Below are 20,113 nucleotides of genomic sequence, written 5' to 3' on the forward strand. Positions count from 1 at the left end.
CACTCACTCACTCACTCACTCACTCACTCACTCACTCACTCACTCACTCACTCACTCATTCACTCACTCACTCACTCACTCACTCACTCACTCACTCACTCACTCACTCACTCACTCACTCACACACACACCCTTGTGTCCTACCTCATAGCTTTACTGTTGGCATCATGTCATCTAGAGTGACTTGTTTTAGAGGTAGTGCTCCTTCCTCTCTATCCCCAGAGAGACTAATTTTAGAGGCAGCGCCCCCCTTTATCTCATTTTAAAGACAACGCCACCCCCCCTTCTCTTTATCCCCAGAGAGACTCATTTTTGAGGCAGTGCCTCCCTTCTCGGGGGCAGACCACGAGAGTCCTGGACCAACCTAATCCAGCAAACGTATAAATTCAAAACGGAGGTACTTAGAATACTTTTAAGTACAACCTTCTTTCCACGCTTGCGTCCACCCTGGTTTCCTTTCTTCCTTTTTTTTTTAGATAAACACTGATCTGTGGATGACTGGATTTGAACAGGCCTTCCCCCTTTTGGTTTTTACCAAATCCAACCTTTTGAAATCGGTGAATAGGGAGGAAGGAAAGCAGGCTGCTTTTATTTGAACGATATCCCAGGTCTAACACATAGGCTGTGGAGGTGGAGGTAGAAATGTAACCAATTTCAATCTTCAGCTTAACAGCTGTTTTACTGGGTACACCTACATGTTTCAAGCTGACCTCCATTGTCCCTGTTCTCAAGAACTCCAATGTAACCTGCCTAAATGACTATCGTCCTGTAGCACTCACATCTGTAATCATGAAGTGCTTTGAAAGGCTGGTCATGGCACACATCGACACCATCCTCCCAGACACAGTCCAATTCGAATGCCGCCCCAACAGATCCACAGACGACGCAATCTCAATTGCACTTCACACAGCTCTCTCCCACCAGGACAAGAGGAACACCTACTGTATGTGAGAATGCTGTTCATTGACTACAGTTCAGCGTTCAACACCATAATCACCTCCAAGCTCAGGACCCTGGGACTGGACACCTCCCTTTGCAACTGAATCCTGGACTCCCTGACAGGCCGCTCCCAGGCAGTAAGGGTAGGCTACAACACCACTACACTGACCCTCAACACGGGGGCCCCTCAGGGGTGTGTGCTTAGTCCCGCAATATACAACAACAAAAAATCAATTTCATCATCAAGTGTGATGGCTAAATAGAAAGGCATTTAACAACTGAGTTCTGATAAACAACCAAATGTAATCCTGTAGCATTACAAAATGACATTTGATTTCCAACTTATTTACATCACAAGAACATATTTATCAGTAGATTCATTTTCACATTGAATTAAAACACACTTATTGTACATTTCTGATCTTTCGTGGTCTGCTCCAACTGTTTTGGTATAAACGGAACGGGCAAAAAAAAGTGGTTACATGTATATGTATATAAAGGGTATGTATGGCTTGTCAATGCAAAGTCAGCATCGGGACCATCAGATCTCACCACCAATATTGATATCGCCCCATCCGGTGACCCAGCTAGTAGTGCCAGTGTAGTAGGTGCTGCCCACTGCTGCCAGGCAGACCGGCTGGATGTAGTCAGTGAAGGTGACGGGTGACGAGAGCTTCAGCAAACATATGTCATTGTCGCTGGTTGTACTGTTGTAGTTCGGGTTGCAGATGATCTGAGATCATCTGCAAGCGTTGATGCTTTGCTGATTCTGCCGGCCCAGGTAGACAAGCAGGCCGAATGTGCTGGTGCTGAGAATGAAGAGAGTTGATGCAAACTATTATTAGTGTGCTTGCTGACACTGTTTACACAATTCTGTGATGTATAGCTCTCTGGAGTCACTACCACTGCTACAACTTATTTGACAACCAGTAATAATGCAAGACCAGTCAGCAAGCACACATTTTCTTTTTCCTGTGCAAGTTAACTGAAGTTAATTTATTATAATTGACATGGTAGAGTTGTCATAAAAATACTTGAATACAATAGATGTAACAGTACGTAGGAAAATACAGCGTAGATAGACCTTTCAATCACACATTGACATAATATACTGTAAGGGTTGGCGGATGGGTAAGGTTAGGTCTTTCTACCTGGAGAAGCAATAAGCAGCAGTCAGGACCCACTCTTTGTTGATAAAGCATCCTGACTCCCCACAATCTTTGTTGAGAGAATCAGTGCCACACACCGGAGAAGACAGACAGAGGGGAGACAGCTCATACTAGAGCACACAAATCCCTCAAAGTATAAAAAGAGCAACAAGAAAAAAAGCCGATATGAAGCATGTAATCATTTTTAACAGCTGTGCATGGCCACCTGGGGGAGAGAAAGTGGACTGATGTTCTTAACACATGCTAAACGAGGGAGGAAACAAATATGAAAATGTGTAAAATAGCTGAACTATCAAATCAAATTGTATTTGTCACATGCCCCGAATACAACAGGTGAAATGCTTAATTTACAAGCCCTTAACCAACAACGCAGTTTCAAGAAAATATAACAAAAAACGTTTTAAAAAGTAAGAGATAAGAAAAACAAATAATTGAAGAGCAGCAGTAAATAACAATAGCGGGGCTATATACAGGGGGTACCGGTACAGAGTCAACGTGTGGCAGCCCGTCAGAATGCTCTCGATGGTGCAGCTGTAGAACCTTTTGAGGATCTGAGGACTCATGCCAAATCTTTTCAGTCTCCTGAGGGGAATAGACTTTGTCGTGCCCTCTTTACGGATGTCTTGATGTGCTTGGACCATGTTAGTTTGTTGGTGATGTGGACGCCAAGGAACTTGAAGCTCTCAACCTGCTCCATTACAGCCTCGTCAATGAGAACAGGGGTGTGCTCGGTCCTCCTTTTCCTATCGGCCACAATCATCTCCTTTATCTTGATCACGTTGAGGGAGAGGTTTTTGTCCTTGCACCACACAGTCAGGTCTCTGACCTCCTCCCTATAGGCTGTCTCAGCATTGTCGGTGATCAGGCCTACCACTGTTGTGTCATTAGCTAACTTAATGATGGTGTTGGAGTTGTGCCTGGCCGTGCAGTCATGAGTGAACAGGGAGTACAGGAGGGGACTGAGCACACACCCCTGAGTGGCCCCCGTGTTGAGGATCAACGTGGCGGATGTGTTGTTACCTATCCTTACCATCTGGGGGCGGCCCGTCAGGAAGTCTAGGATTCAGTTGCAGAGGGAGATGTTTAGTCCCAGGGTCCTTAGCTTAGTGATGAGCTTTGAGGGCACTATGGTGTTGAACACTGAGCTGTAGTCAATGAATAGCATTCTCACATAGGTGTTCCTTTTGTCCAGGCGAGAAAGGGCAGTGTGGAGTGCAATAGAGATTGCATCATCTGTGGATCTGTTGGTGCGGTGTGCAAATTGGAGTGGGTCTAAGGTTTCTGGGATAATGGTGTTGATGTGAGCCATGACCAGCCTTTCAAAGCATTTCATGGCTACAGACGTGAGTGCTACGGGTCATGTAGTCTTTTAGGCAGGTTACCTTAGTGTTCTTGGGCACAGGGACTATGGTGGTCTGCTTGAAACATGTTGGTATTACAGACTCAGACAGGAAGAGGTTGAAAATGTCAGTGGTCAGTGGTCAGCGCATGCTCGGAGTACACGTCCTGGTAATCCATCTGGCCCAGCAACCTTGTGAATGTTGACCTGTTTAAAGGTCTTACTCACATCGGCTGCGGAGAGCGTGAGCACACATTCTTCCGGAACAGCTGATGCTCTCATGCATGTTTCAGTGTTACTTGCCATGAAGCGAGCATAGCAGTTATTTAGCTCGTCCCGTAGGCTCGTGTTACTGGGTAGCTCTCGGCTGTGTTTCCCTTTGTAGTCTGTAATAGTTTGCAAGCCCTGCCGCATCCGACGAGCGTCGGAGCCGGTGTAGTACGATTCGATGTTGGTGTTGACGCTTTGCCTGTTTGCTGGTTCGTCAGAGGGCATAGTGGGATTTCTTATAAGCTTCCGGGTTAGAGTCCCGCTCCTTGAAAGCGGCAGCTCTACCCTTTAGCTCAGTGCGAATGTTGCCTGTAATCCATGGCTTCTGGTTGGGGTATGTACGTATAGTCACTGTGGGGACGACGTCCTCGATGCACTTATTGATAAAGCCAGTGACTGATGTGGGGTACTTTTAAAAGCCATTGGAAGAGTCCCGGAACATATTCCAGTCTGTGCTAGCAAAACAGTCCTGTAGTTTAGCATCTGCTTCATCTGACCACTTTTTTATTGACCGAGTCATTGGTGCTTCCTGCTTGAATTTTTGCTTGTAAGCAGGAATCAGGAGGATAGAGTTGTGGTCAGATTTGCCAAATGGAGGGCTAGGGGCGAGCTTTGTACGCTTCTCTGTGTGTGGAGTAAAGGTGGTCTCTAATTTTTTCCCCCTCTGGTTGCACATTTAACATGCTGATAGAAATTAGGTAAAACTGATTTAAGTTTCCCTGCATTAAAGTCTTCGGTCACTAGGAGTGCCGCCTCTGGATGACCGTTTTCCTGTTTGCTTATGGCAGAATACAGCTCATTGAGTGCTGTTTTAGTGCCAGCCTCTGGCGGTGGTGGTATATAGACAGCTACGAAAAATACAGATAAACTCTCTAGGTAGACAGTGTGGTCTACAGCTTATCATGAGATACTCTACCTCAGGCGAGCAAAACCCTAAGACTTCCTTAGATATTGTGGGAGAGGGTCGTTTGAGGAGATCAATGAAATGGGCGGCTTTGGAAAACCGATCCACTACCGTCAGGATGACGGTGTTGCCATCAGACGGAGGAAGCCCTGTGACAAATCCAGGGAAATATGGGCCCAGGGGTGATGAGGAACGGGCAGTGGCTGAAGGAGGCCCGACGGAGCTTGCCACAGAGTCTTATTCTGGGCACATACTGTGCATGCGTTGACGAAGGCAGAGACGTCAGGAACCATAGTTGACCACCAGAAGCGTTGTCGGAGGAAGGCCAGGGTTCGACGGGAGCCAGGATCTGGGATGAACATTCGGTTAGCCAGGCACCCTCCAGGGTCCGGCTGGGACCGCTGTGCCTTGCGGACCAGGGCCTCAATACCCCAGACAACTGAAGCCCAGGGCATGAGGTAGGATAGGATGGTCTCAGAGTCAGAGGATGTGGCAGCGGAACTGTATAGGCGAAAGAGAGCATCTGGCTTCACATTCTTAGACCCTGGGCGGTAGGAGATGTTGAAGTTGAACCTGGTGAATAACAGAGCCCAACAGGCCTCCCTAGAGTTAAGGCTCTTGGCTGTGTGGAGACATTACAAATTCTTATGGTCGGTCCAAACCAAAAATGTATGTTCCGCTCCTTACAGCCACTGCCTCCACTCCTCCAGCGCCATCTTGACCTCCAGAAGTTCCCTGTTACCTATGTCGTAGTTTCTCTCAGCGGAGTTGAGACGATGGGACAGGAAGGCACAAGGATGGAGCTTTTGGTCCTGGGCAGATCGCTGGGAGAGGATGGCCCCCACTCCAACATCAGAAGCATTGACCTCAACCACAAACTGACGGGACGATCCACAAAAGCCCTGTCAACAGCTGGGGACCATGTGAACAGTACCTTGGGAGAAGTGAGTTTAGCGAGGGGAGCCGCCAGGGTGCTGTAGCCCCGGATGAAGCTGTGGTAGAAATGAGTAAACCCCAGGAAACATTGCAATTGCACTCTGGACATGGGTTGGGGCAAATCCACCACCACTCTCACTTTTTCAGGATCCATCTGGACATTTCCTTCAGCGATGACGTATCCCAGAAAGGAGATAGTAGAGCGTTGAAACTCGCACTTCTCAGCTTTCACAAACAACTGATTCTCCAGGAGGCACTGAAGGACATGTAGGACGTGTTCTTGGGCAGAGCGGGAGAAGACAAGGATGTCGTCGAGGTAGACAAACACAAACCGATTCAGCGTGTCACGGAGCACATCGTTGACCAGGGCCTGGAAAACAGCGGAAGCATTGGTGAGCCCAAACGGCATGACCAGATACTCATAGTGTCCACTGGCCGTGTTGAAAGCCGTCTTACACTCGTCACCCTCGCGTATCCGAAAAACACGGTAGGCATTCCAAAGGTCCAACTTGGTAAAGATGGTAGCCCCCTGGAGAGGTTTGAGAAGGGAGAAGTGGCAGGGGGTAATGATTCTTAATTGTCATGTCATTGAGGCCCCGGTAGTCGATGCATGGACGCAGGGTCTTGTCCTTCTTTTCCAGAAAGAAAAACCCTGCACCGGCAGGGGATGCAGAAGGACGAATGCTCCCAGCAGCCAGAGAGTCCTCAATGTACTCCACCATGGCATTGGTCTCGGGGCTGGATAGGGAATATAGCCGACCTCAAGGCAGTTTGGTGCCCGGGAGGAGGTCAATGGCACAATCATAGGGACAATGCGGAGGAGGAGAAATAGCACAAGCCTTGATAAATACCTCCAGGGTATCATGGTACTCTATGGGAACAGTAGAGAAATCCAAGGCTTTAATTAAACCCAGAGGAGGACATTTCGGGGGAGGCTGCACCACTTTAAGGCAGTGGGAGTGACAGAACGGGCTCCAACACAGGATTGAACTCGTGGTCCAGTTAATAACGGGATTGTGCTTTTGGAGCCAAGAAAATAACAACACAACAGGGACCTGAGGGGATTCAATGAGCAGAAGCTGTATAGTCTCACTGTGATTGCCAGATACCCGCAGATTAATGGGAACTGTGCTGTGCGTGACTCTTCCAATGGAGCAGCCGTCCAGTGCCCTAGCGTCCATTGGAACGGAGAGGAGTTGAGTGGGGATACCTAGTTCCGATACCAGGGTAGCGTCCATAAAACTTTAATCTGCCCCAAAGTCAATGAGCACCCGGAGAGACTTAGACTGGTCTCCCCACAGCAGGATCACAAAAAGAGGAGTACAGGTAATGGGAATTACAGAGTTCCCAATCTGGCTCACCAGTGTGCTCGTATCTACTAATGAGTCAGGTCTCTTTACTGGGCAGATGGCTATGTGAACATTCCCAAGCAGATATCTCAACTTGGATGTCAGTCCACCACCTTAAGCTCAACCTCGACAAGACAGAGCTTCTCTTCCTCCCTAGAAAAGGCCTGCCCGCTAAAAGACCTCTCCATCACGGTTGACAACTCCACAGTGTCGCCCTACCAGAGTGCAAAGAACCTTGGCGTGACCCTGGACAACACCCTTTCGTATTCTGCAAATATTAAAGCAGTGACTCGCTTCTGCAGGTTCATGCTCTACAACACCCCTACCTCACACAGGAAGTGGCACAGGTCCTGATCTAGGTACTTGTCCTCTCCGGTCTGGACTACTGCAACTGGCTGTTGGCTGGGCTCCCCGCTTATACCATCAAACCCCTGCAACTTATCCAGAACGCTGCAGTCCGCTTGGTTTTCAACCGTCACTCCGCTCCACAGCACACTCCACTGGCTTCCAGTCAAAGCTGGCATCCACTACAAGACCATGGTGCTTACCTACGGAACAGCAAGAGGAACTGCCCCTTTCTCCTCACCTCGACTTTTGGGTGTCAAGGAAAATATTTGGAGTAAAAACAACAGTGTTTACTTTAGGAATGTAATGAAGTAAAAGTTGTCAGAAATATAAATAATAAAGTAAAGTACAGATACCCCCAAAAAGGACTTAAGTCGGAGCGGGGTTCCAAAATGCAATCATATCACACGCAATTTTACAATTTAGCTTATAAAATTATCATATCTGTTTTTTATACAGACTAGCTAAAATAATTACTGAAACTTGGATTATGATAATTCGCTGGTAAAAAAAAAGGGGAGAAGCAAAAACATAAGTTTTGAACCCCCTATTTGAATTTTCTCCATGGGTCAGTGATTTCAGAGTCCCTGTACAGTGCAATATGAATGTCAATATACACAATAGGCTGACTGAGGAGGTGATTTCCCACAGTCAAAGTCCCGCAATAAGAGCTGTGACGCTAATATTTGTGTGTACTCTTCAAAGTTGTGTTCTGTGTGTGTGTCACTGAGTATACTGATACCCCATTTCATGGATCCACAATCCATAGGTAAGGCTGTACAGTGCAATATGAATGTCCAACATGGTTGACTGGTAAGCTTTATGTGGCTCATTTCATAGCGGTTTCAAAGAGCTACGACACTAATATTTGTGAAAACTCTTCACAGTTGTGTTCTGTGTGTGTGTCACTGAGTATACTGATACCCCATTTCATTGATCCATAATCCATAGGTAAGGCTGTACAGTGCAATACGAATGTACAATTCACATAGTGGATTGACTGGTAAACTTAATCTGGCTAATTTTACGGTTTCAATACAATTCTGAAGTCTAATACATACACAGTGCGATGTCAACTGAGTTTTGTTTTCTTCTAATTATTGTATTTTCTTGAATTTATATAACAACATTCCAAATTTGTTTAGCATTATCTAGTCCAAATGGCTTAATTCCTTTACTTGTACCCACTTGCATCACTTTCAATTAAGAACTTTTATTTTGAAAGCAACCCGCAAACGCCTCTATTGCGGCTATTCCTGATTGTGAATGGCTTCACATAGGTCTCTATCGGCCACCAGGTTCATAAATACTACTTACATTTCGGCAAGCATCTCAAACAGAAATCCGACTCAACATGGCTTACACCGTTGCAGGTGGAACCAAGAAGAAAGTGTGCTACTACTATGACGGTAAAGAAATGCATGTTCATTTTGAGTTTTCAGAATAAGTTTCCAAGGCCAAACTAGCGCGTTAGCTTGGGTGCGTGATGACAGCCAGTGCAATGTAATATCCATTCATTCTCTGAATAGCTCTGTACTATTGGCTAGCGATCCTGACATGGTTTGTTTTATGTTCCTGTTAGGATCATGAAATAAGTTACGAGACGGTGTACTATGATCTAGATATATCGGTAAACTAGACTAGTTAGTGAACGTTAACCAGCTACTGTAGCTAGTGCTATTTTAGCTGGCTTCACTCTTGTCGGGGCACATTGTTTGTAGCTAGCGAGTTTAGCCAGCCACAGCCATGTTTACTTTTACAACTAATATTATTTTAAACAAGTAAAGACACTGTTGTGGTATTTGTTTTTATGAAACTGAAAATATAAGCAGAAAGTTAAATGAATTTACTACTGCCAACAAGGGACCAGTGATAGCGTTGAAGACTGAAGATGACGACACTAGCGGCTATTGCGCATTATCAGCGTTCCTTCATGCGCTAGTACTGCTAACTGACTGCATTGTTGTAGTAACGGTAGTAAAAAATAGAATTGTGTGGTAGTATAAGTATAGTATGGTTAGAGCTGGAATGTTGCATGGGGATAGTTAGCTGTGTGAAACATCAACATTTCTCAAATGTAGGCTCTGTTTTTAGTTATGGTCTTTTTTCCTCTTTTTAACAGGTGACATTGGCAATTACTATTATGGACAAGGGCATCCCATGAAACCACACCGAATTCGAATGACCCACAACCTACTGTTGAACTATGGACTGTACAGAAAAATGGAAATATATGTACGTTTATAACAAGATTTCAAGTAAAAAGGTTAATTCTGAATATGTAGGTATGGCTTTTTCTCTCGTTTGCCATCAAGTAGGCAATTGTGATTTTTTTGTTGCAGAGACCACACAAAGCCACTGCAGAGGAAATTACCAAATACCACAGTGACGATTACATCCAGTTCCTCCAATCCATACGACCAGACAACATGTCAGAGTACAGCAAGCAAATGCAGCGGTGTAAGTCGAGCCATAACTAGGGCCAGGAGTTGTTACTAACCTTATGACTGGACCAGGGAAAACTACCCATACTAACCTAGTATTGGAAAAAATATGTGTATTTCTTGATGGATTGCTTGAATCACTATTTTGTGTTTTTGTTTTTATCATAGTTAATGTTGGTGAGGATTGTCCTGTATTTGATGGGTTGTTTGAGTTCTGCCAGTTGTCTACTGGTGGCTCTGCTGGTAAGTGTATGCATACATACATACAAATATATTCCCATGAATAAATACTTTTGGTCATGTATTGTATGTGGATGGGGTTGAGATCAGGGCTCTGTGCAGGCCAGTCAAGTTCTTCCACCGATCTCGACAAATCATGTCTGTATGGACCTAGTTTCGTCCATGGGGGCATTGTCATGCTGAAACAGGAAAGGGCCATCCCCAAACTGTTGCCACAAATTTGAAGCACATAATTATCTAGAATGTCATCTTAATGCTACAGCATAAAATGTTTATTCACTGGAAGTAAGGGGCCTATACCTCCAACCATGAAAAACAGCCCCAGACCATTATTCCTCCTCCACCAAACTTTACAGTTGGCACTGCATTCGGTCAGGTAGTATTGTCCTGGCATCCGCTAAACCCAGATTCGTCCGTCGGACTGCCTGATGGTGAGGCGTGATTCATCACTCCAGAGAACGCATTTGCTCTGTTCCAGAGTCCAACGGCGGCGAGCTTTACACCACTCCAGCCGACACTTGGCATTGTGCATGGTGATTTTAGGCTTGTTCGGTCATGGAAACCCATTTCATGTAGCTCCCGACGAACAGTTCTTGTGCTTCCAGAGGCAGTTTGGAGCTCGGTAGTGAGTGTTGCAACCGAGGACAAACGATTTTTACTCGCTAAGGCCATTCTACTGCCAATGTTTGTCTATGGAGATTGCATGGCTGTGTGCTCAATTTTATACACCTGTCAGCAACTGTTGTGGCTGAAATTGCAGTCTGCTAATTTAAAGAGGTGTCCACATACTTTTGTGTATATACAGTGCCAGTCAAGTTTGGACACCTACTCATTCAAGGGTTTTTATGTATTACTATTTTCTACAAAGTAGAATAATAGGGAAGACAAACTATGAAATAACACATGTAGTAACCAAAAAAAGTGTAATCTAAATATGTCTTTTAGATTCTTCAAAGTAGCCACCCTTTGCCTTGACACCTTTGCACACTCTTGGCATTTTCTCAAGCGCCTTCACCTGGTTTGCTTTTCCAACAGGTGTTCCCACATATGCTGATCACTTGTTGGCTGCTTTTCCTTCACTCTGCGGTCCAACTCATCCCAAACCATTTCAATTGGGTTGAGGTCGGGTGATTGTGGAGGCCAGGTCATATGATGCAGCACTCCGTCACTCTCCGTCTGTTGAAAAACAAATGATAGTCCCACTAAGCGCAAACCAGATGGGATGGCGTATCGCTGCAGAATGCTGTGGTAGCTATGCTGGTTAAGTGTGCCTTGAATTCTAAATAAATCACTGACTGTGTCACCAGCAAAGCACCATCTCCATGCTTCTCGGTGGGAACCACACATGCAGAGATCATCCGTTCACCTACACTGCATCTCAAAGACACGGTGGTTGGAACCAAAAATCTCCAATTTGGACTCATCAGACCAAAGGACAGATTTCCACCGGTCTAATGTCCATTGCTCGTGTTTCTTGGCACAAGCAAGTGTCTCCTTATTTGTGTCCTTTAGTAGTGGTTTCTTTGCAGCAATTTGACCATGAAGGCCTGATTTCATGCAGTCTCCTCTGAACAGTTGATGTTGACATGTCTGTTTACTTGAACTCTGTGACACATTTATTTGGGCTGCTATTTCTAAAGCTGGTAACTGCAGCAGTGGTAACTCTGGGTTTTCCTTTCCTGTGGCGGTCCTCATGAGAGCCTGTTTCATCATTGCGCTTAATGGTTTTTGCGACTGCATTTTCAAAGTTCTTGAAATTTTCCTGATTGACTGACCTTCATGTCTTACAGTAATGATGAACTGTCATTACCTTTTGCTTATTTGAGCTGTTCTTGCCATATGGACTTAGCCCTATTTGGTAAAAGACCATCTTCTGTATACTACCCCTACTTTGTCACAAGACAACTGATTGGCTCAAATGCATTAAGAAGGAAAGAAATTCCACAAATGAGCTTTTAGCAAGGCACACCTGTTAATTGAAATGCATTCCAGGTGACTACCTCATGGAGCTGGTTGAGAGAATGCCAAGAGTGTGCAAAGCTTTCATCATGGCAAAGGGTGGCTATTTTGAATAATCTCAAATATAACATTTATTTGTTTAACACTCTTTTTGGTTACTACAGTATGGTTAGAGCTGGAATGTGTTATTTCATAGTTTTGATGTCTTCACTATGATTCTACAATGTAGAAAATAGTCAAAATAAAGAACCCTGGAATGAGTTGATGTGTCCAAACTTTTGACTTGTACTGTATAGTGTATCTGTTAGGGTAACCCTAACCCAAATATATATATATCTTATTTTTTTTCTCTCTCTACAGTTTTTCACCTTCAAACAGAACTAGTTCAGAAATCACAACGCATGCTTGTGAAAATAGTGTAAACAACAATGTTTTTCCTCCCTCGGCACAGCGGGATCGGTGAAACTCAACAGGCAGCAGACGGACATTGCGGTGAACTGGGCCGGTGGACTCCACCACGCTAAGAAGTCTGAGGCCTCTGGCTTCTGTTACGTCAATGACATCGTGTTGGCCATTCTGGAGCTCCTCAAGTGAGTTTGTGTTCCCAGATAGAAACCGGCTAAACCGTATGACTTCTACAATGAAATGCATTAGTGATGGTGACTTTCTTGTTGTTTTTGTAAACACCCTGATATATCAACGTGTGTTCTACTATGCTTGCCTCTGGTTTAATTCTTTACACCTCCTCGTTCCCAGGTACCATCAGAGGGTACTGTACGTAGATATTGACATCCACCATGGGGATGGAGTAGAGGAAGCCTTCTACACCACAGACCGGGTCATGACTGTGTCCTTCCACAAATATGGAGAGTACTTCCCCGGGACTGGAGACCTCAGGGTGAGTACTTGGTAGCGTCCCAAATGGCACTACTTTTGACCAGCAGAACTAGTGCCGTATGTACAGATTAGGATGCCATTTGGGACGTAGCCCCATGTGTCACTCCTCAATGTGAACTTCCTGGTGCTCTGTGACAGTGGCCCATTTGATAGCTAGGTAGAGACTTTCTTTCCACAGTTATAGATAAGAAATAATCTCACTTCCATTATTTGTAGTATTTTGCTTGGGAAGAGCGCTTTATGATGGATGCAGTATTTTAGTTATGGATTAGCAAGTGTGTAAACGTGTTTTAAAATCCTAAATTTCCACTCTGTTCTTAGGATATTGGTGCTGGAAAAGGCAAATACTACGCAGTCAACTTCCCCCTGAGGGACGGCGTTGACGATGAGTCGTATGAGCTGATCTTCAGGCCTGTAAGTATGCACACGTGTCGCAGGGAATCAGGGCAGTGTTCAGTGCGGAACTGCAGGTAGCCTAGTGGATGAGAGCGTTGGGCCAGTAACCGAAAGGTTGCTGGTGAAAAATTAGTCCTTGAGCAAGGCACTTAACACTAATTGCTCTGGTCTAAGCATTTACAGTGAAATGGCCTCTGCAGAATCAGGGCATTCGTACTACTTGCGATTCGCAGAGCTATTGTCAAGGAAGTGAGTTTGTGTTTATACAGGGCCTCCTGCCCCCACTTATCGTCAACCAATCATGTCAATACGGAGCCATACGGAGCCCTCCGCATTGTTGCAAAATTTGAGGCGCACGGCAATGTGGTACAGAGCTCAATTTGGCCTCTGGAGGTGCTGCAATAGCGTCACACCCTCCATACGGAGCCTTCAACCACATTTTTGGGATCAAGCATAAATTGGCTTTTTACCCTATGAGGTCCGGATTCTGATGGTTTTCTGTTCTAGCTGATAATTAATTTCACACACCTGGTGACCCAGGTCTAAATTAGTCCCTGATTTAGAGGGAAACAATGGAGAGAAAAACATGTGTTTGTGTCTTGGCAGGTGATGGCCAAGGTGATGGAGATGTACCAGCCCAGTGCAGTGGTTCTGCAATGTGGAGCAGACTCCCTCTCAGGAGACCGACTTGGCTGCTTCAACCTCACCATCCGCGGTAAGGAGGCTGTATGCTAGTCGTCTTACCTGTTTTATGTGCGAGTCCATTTTAAACTTGTATAGCTTCATTTTAACTGTAATGATTGAGACAGCATTGGGATTTGCACAGAAATCTGTTTTTACGCTGTAATTTATTGAACAGTAATGATCTAATTTGTTCTTAGAGAAGCGTATTAGCCTGTTCTAAGCACTCCATGTTCCTATAGTTATGTGGTGTTTTGTCTCTTCATGCTGCTTTTCCGTCAGGCCATGCTAAGTGTGTTGAGTACATTAAGTCATTCAACCTTCCCCTGCTAATGCTGGGTGGAGGAGGCTACACCATCCGCAACGTGGCCCGCTGCTGGACCTACGAAACGGCTGTGGCTCTGGATACTGAGATCCCTGACGGTGTGGTCATTTATTTTTTCCTTATTCAAAATGACCCATTTCCCACCCCCTCGTGCCATTTTTAAGGTGCTTTCCTCATTTCAGTGTCGATTGCCTAGACCTGTATAATGCAGTGAAAATATCAAGCCATTGAGGCTAGTCTACTTTTTGTAGTTTACTTAATACAATGTCTTCTCTTCCCCCTGAGATATTGGCTGGGTCTCTAGAGAAAACACTACAGCACTAGACCCGGGCTTTGTCCCAAATTGCACCCTATTCCCTACATAGTGACCTACTTTTGTCCAGTGCCCTATTGGCCCTTGTCAAAAGTAGTGCACTATGTAGGGTTAAGGACCTGGTCAAAGGTAGTGTGTTATAAAGGGACTAGGGTGCCATTTGGGACGCATCCAGGGATAGTCCTGATATTCCTCTGCCTACCAGGAGCTGACTAAGCAGAATATCAGTGGGCCACCAAGTGTGAGGACATTATCACAAGCCTGTCAAAGAAGCCAGCTGTTTTCTTCATGGAATTCGGGACATTAACAGAACCCTTACCCTTTCCATTATAACCGCTCTCAAGTGGAGGGACTTGTATAGGTGTAAAAAAATCTAACTGTCATTTTTTAAATAAAAAAATGTACCTGAAAGGGTTGGCATTCTGAAACTTTATTTTAGTTACAGCACGTACATCGTAACCTTCATGTTCATCTTGACGCTGGCATTTTCCCTTTCTCTTATGTTTTCTCTTCTTTTTTTCCCAGAACTGCCGTACAATGATTACTTTGAGTACTTTGGGCCTGACTTCAAGTTGCACATCAGCCCATCCAACATGACCAACCAGAACACATTGGAGTACATGGATAAGATCAAGTAAGGACTGAGTCTGTCGTGCACTATCAAATATAGCATATCAGATGTATTCAGCTACTCCTAAGGAGTTGCATGTCATTAAGGATGTGTGTCTGCATTGAGGTTGTTGCATCTGCAGTATCACTTTAAGAAATTGGTATTGTGGTAGGGAGTTCTCGTTGGCGCGTATGATTATCCAAATCTCTTAGAGCCTTCTCGTGTGCATTTGCGCTGATGTTGGTTACTGCGCTAAAGCAATTGCCTTTGTGTGTATTAACCCATAGGCAGCGTCTGTTTGAGAACTTGCGCATGCTACCTCACGCCCCGGGAGTGCAGATGCAGACGGTCCCTGAGGACGCCATCACTGACGATACGGTGGATGAGGATGCAGAGGACCCCGACAAACGCATGTCCAGTAAGACTCGCCTTATTTGACAAATCACACGACATTCACTGTGTATAGTCTAACTGCTGTTATGTGGCTGGATTTTCCGCTATGGAATCCGTCTTGGATCCTATTGCCAGAAGCATCTGACTGTTGATTTCCTGTGTCGTTTAAGTCCGTGCTTCAGACAAGAGGATAGCCTGCGACGAGGAGTTCTCCGACTCTGAGGACGAGGGAGAGGGAGGAAGGAGGAACGAAGCCAGTCACAAGAAAGGAACAAAACGGACTCGAGTTGAGGAGGGAGACAAAGAGAAAGTTGGTGAGTATTCAGAACTTGGTTACCCTGATTACAAACCCTTTTTGTAAAGGACTTTCAAGAACACTTGCAATTCCCTTCATTTTAGATAAATTGCGTTAATGAAGAAAATAACCTAGACATATTGAATTGATAAGTTGATGTGATACAACTTGTTTATTTTCTGCTGTCTTCTGTACAGAGGTGGAGAAATTGAAGGAAACAAGCACAGAACTGACATAAAGGTAGTAATTGTGGCGCCCTGCCACTGTTTGTACAGTTTTAAAAGGAGGTCATGAATTCCTGTCAGCCCTCATTTGTGCAGTGCTGCAAGATCCAAAACAATTATGATAATCTGGGGGGAGTACAGACCATTGCGATTTCTCATCCTTCTCTTTACCACAATAAAGACTTCATTAGAATTACTTTTCACAACCAGCTACTTATAGTTTGAGATGTATACGAAATTGTGCTTAATTAGAAGTAGTCACAAATGTATTCAGACACTGACTTATGTTATGTTTTGGGGTGGGAAACCGGCACACTTTCCAGTGTGAAGACTGAGCAGACTAGCAGTGCCTGATTCAGCCACATAGCGGTGCTGTGATCTCTCATGGACAGTCCCGAGTGTGGCAGCCAGGGCAGCTAAACTTGGTTGATTCTACACCAGAAGCATTATATTTATCATTGATCTGTATGTCGTTGTGAAGACTTAGTTTCCTTTGTGTACTGTAACAGTGGATTTCTAGGATTTGCAACCAACCTGGATTTGCTGTACTTTCCTTTGATACTTTTTGAATGCTTTTGTATTGCAACATGCTTTATCTTCTGAATGAGATCTACTTGTAATTAAACTGTGTTTTTAGAGAAGAGTATGTGGGTGTTCCTGTAGATATTTTGCATTTGCCAATTAAAAGCTTTTTGTTTTATACTATGTGGTGTGAATGTATGTATTATAGTAGTTAGAGATTAGTTGAAGTTGGGGCTAAACATGTTAAATGAACCATGATCTACAATATGATGGGGTTCATCGCTGCCGGCTCACGTGGCAGGTACTCGCCACCAAGTGCCTTCTGTGAGCTGGATCTCACTGCAATCACTACTCCTTCAAGGCACTCAGAATCCCAATCACCTTTATTTGCATGTACAGGAATGGTGCTGCCACAAACAATATACAGATGGACAATAAATTAGATATTTACACATACAGTATGTACATAATGAACACCAGGATACAGACTACACTACAAACATCAGGCTAAAAACTACAGACTACACTAAACTGTTGAAAGCGGTACATCATATACAAGCAGTGGCCAGAGGAGTCTGGGACGTAACCCCTGTTGGTATCCCCATGTCTTAGACTTGCCTGGTAGACCGGTCTTCTCCAGAGATGTCATCCACATGTTAACTTGCATGACAAGTGCCATGAGCTTAGTTCAACTGTAGCCCTATCATAACCCCACATAAAGATGATGCACCCAGTTCTTTGTAAACATGCATCATGTCAGTTCTTGCAAAATCCAAAACCAAATCGATACAAATTTCACTAGGGATTTTTTGTGGCGCATTGCATAGCAGCCACACGATGGCGATGTAACCCTGCCTGTTATTATCATCGAGGAATCAGTGTATTGGTTGTGTACACAGATTTGCAGGTGCAGCGAAATGCTTGTTTCTAGCTCCAACAGTACAGTAATATTTAGCAATGAAAAAAGCCTGGAAATGAAGTTATATAGGATGAGCCATGACTAGAATACTGGCAGTGGAGGCTACTGAGGGAGGATGTCTGGAACGGAGTAAATGATATGGCATAAAACACATGGAAACTATGTGTTTGATGTATTTGATACTATTTCACTCATCCTGCTCCAGCCATTACCACGAGCCCGTCCTCCCCAATTAAGGTGCCACCAACCTCCTGGGGAACACAGTATATACATACAGTATGCAAACAATATTAAAGTGACCAGTGTTCAATGACTATGTACATATGGCAGCAGCCTCTAAGGTGGAGGGTAGAGTACCAGGTGGTAGCCGGCTAGAACAGTGACTAAGGTTCAGGCCAGGTTAATGGGCGGAGGTCAGGTGGCTGGGGGTCCTTAATGATCTTCTTGGCCTTCCTATGACACCGGGTGCTGTAGATGTCCTGGAGGGCAGTGTGATGCGTTGGGCTGTAGCACCACCCTCTGGAGAGCCCTGCGGTTGCGCATGGTGCAATTTCCGTACAAGGCAGTGACAAGACAGCCTGACAGGATGCTCTCAATGGTGGATCTGTAGAAGTTTTTGAGGGTCTTAGTGTCCAAGCCGAATTTCAGTTGCGCCTTCATCACGCTGTCTGTGTAAAGGGACCATTTCAGGCTGTCAGTGATGTGCGCGCCAAGGAACTATATCTTTTTTTACCCTCTCCACTGCGGCCCCATCGATGTGGATGGAGACGTGCTCTCTCTGCTGTCTCCTGTAGACCACGATCAGCTCTTTCATTATGTTGACGTTGAGGGAGGGGTTATTTTCCCCCGGGGCTCCGCACGGTTGGCTGTCTCAACGTTGTCGTTTATCAGGCCTACCACTGTTGCGTCGTCAGCACAATTTGATGATTGAGTTGGAGACGTGCGTGGCCACACAGCGTTTGTTGTTATAGCTTATTTACCTACCATTTTGGCCTAGTAATTTCAATCGTCGTGATTGCTACTATAACCCTGAAGATCTTTAATCAAATTGTGTAGACAGACTTGCTGATGAAGTATATCTCTATTTTCATTACAGAAACCTAGCCTACTAGTAGCTATGACACACCTGCAAGCGGGAAAATAGCACGTGTGAAATTCAAAACAAGAGGAAGCTGCAACCCAGTTAGCAGAGAAACATTCATACGCCTATTTTGTGGCCTATTCGTCTATTGATGAATAATTGCAATTTATAGTATGTTTTTTCGATTTGTTGCCATTTTGTGTGTTACAATGTAGCATGCATAACATGCTACAGAAAGATGTGTGCCGCTAGCTACAATGTTGCACCGGTAACTTGCTACATACAGAATGTTTTGCGCTAGCATGTTGGAACTCTGCTCACTGAGTCATTCACCAATTTCACTTTACTTGTAGCCTGTTAAGCTAATATGAAATATTTCCTGTTACTGCAGCAAATTGTATCAACAGGCCAAATGTCTAGTTTGTTGTGCTATATATAGTCCTTCCTTGAAAAGGTTTGCACTCATTGATGCTAATTGAAAACGGATGGTGCATCTGACATCAAAATGTTTTATTTTGTGTCAGCAACACTATTCATGGGCTATTTTCAGTAATGGAAGCTGAAGAGTGGTAAAAGGTTTCTCAACAAAGCTACAATAGAAGCTAACCTATAACATGTAAACAGCGTTGTTGCACTGTAGTTCTACAGCCAGGTATTAGGCCAGCTACTGTAAAATAGGTTATGTGTGGTCTCACCTGGGAGGGACCCCTTGCCCTGAAACCAAATCCATACGAATATTATATTATCCAAGTGTAGCATCAAGCAAGCCTTCGTAAAATCAAACCACTGTGTTGATGGTTTCTTTCAAGGTCTTGGGTGGGGCTCTACATCATTCATTGTTCAACGTCATTGCAAAGTATTGAGTCTGTGCCTTGAGGATCTCTTTTTACAACAATGAGCTGCTCAAAAGGTCTTCACTGACATTTCATCATTTCCATTGGCATTGTACCAGTTACTGAGTAACTATTGTGCTACAATCTCACACCATCATTCAAAATATGATTTGCAAAATGTCAACGTATTTAACATCAGTCAGAATTCAGTGATGTAGGCTGCATGTGATCATGTTGGGGGTGGGGAATAGCACTAAACTAATAGTGATGGAACGTACAATAAACAAACCCTGAACCCCCGTGACAAATGCATCTATTCTGGTCCATGATTCATTTAAAAAGGCTTTGAATGAGTTAGGCCTAGTTGTTAGTTGGATAATACTTGCAAGGTGAAATAGATTTGTCCATGCCATTGAGTATTCAATGTAGGACTTTTGTAGATAACCGAGGGCCAGTGACACTGGCCGTGACTCCATAAGTTCAAATCCTAGGTGAAACCCTCGGTGGTGTTGTGGCAAGGTGCTTCTACAATCATACTGTAATGTTTGAGTGTGTAGAAACATTTGCAGTTGTTAGCCTGAATACAACATTTGTTTGAACACTATGGCTGCATTTATCTGATCAGCTCTGAAAAAGAACAGACGTGAAAAGATCTGATGTGAATGGTCAAAAGCTCAATTAGTGTGGGGGGGGGGGCTGAATTTGACTGCCCGTGTAAACAGCCAAGTAT

At 44.5% G+C, this 20,113-nt stretch overlaps 1 protein-coding gene across 1 annotated transcript; it reads left to right on the forward strand.

The window, feature by feature from the left end:
- The first annotated feature begins 8,497 nt into the window (after window positions 1–8,497).
- LOC111973349 (histone deacetylase 2) lies at window positions 8,498–16,728 on the forward strand. Its single transcript, XM_024000689.2, has 13 exons — window positions 8,498–8,660; window positions 9,374–9,486; window positions 9,594–9,711; window positions 9,864–9,938; window positions 12,346–12,484; window positions 12,651–12,792; window positions 13,113–13,205; window positions 13,794–13,902; window positions 14,151–14,291; window positions 15,032–15,140; window positions 15,404–15,534; window positions 15,680–15,823; window positions 16,002–16,728. Exons 1-13 carry the CDS (start codon window positions 8,606–8,608, stop codon window positions 16,040–16,042), a joined length of 1,410 nt encoding a protein of 469 aa, XP_023856457.1. The 5' UTR covers window positions 8,498–8,605; the 3' UTR covers window positions 16,043–16,728.
- The last annotated feature ends 3,385 nt before the right edge of the window (window positions 16,729–20,113 follow it).

This window comes from Salvelinus sp. IW2-2015, linkage group LG14 (assembly GCF_002910315.2).
Source record: "Salvelinus sp. IW2-2015 linkage group LG14, ASM291031v2, whole genome shotgun sequence".
NCBI classification, from domain to species: Eukaryota; Metazoa; Chordata; class Actinopteri; order Salmoniformes; family Salmonidae; genus Salvelinus; species Salvelinus sp. IW2-2015.

Excerpts from the sequence above, each read along its gene's own strand:
- LOC111973349 (XM_024000689.2), top strand. The coding sequence starts at position 8,606 with ATGGCTTACACCGTTGCAGGTGGAACCAAGAAGAAAGTGTGCTACTAC. Across the intron at positions 9,712-9,863 it reads CAGCAAGCAAATGCAGCGGT|TTAATGTTGGTGAGGATTGT; the intron begins GTAAGTCGAGCC and ends TTTTTATCATAG. Across the intron at positions 15,535-15,679 it reads CCCCGACAAACGCATGTCCA|TCCGTGCTTCAGACAAGAGG; the intron begins GTAAGACTCGCC and ends GTGTCGTTTAAG.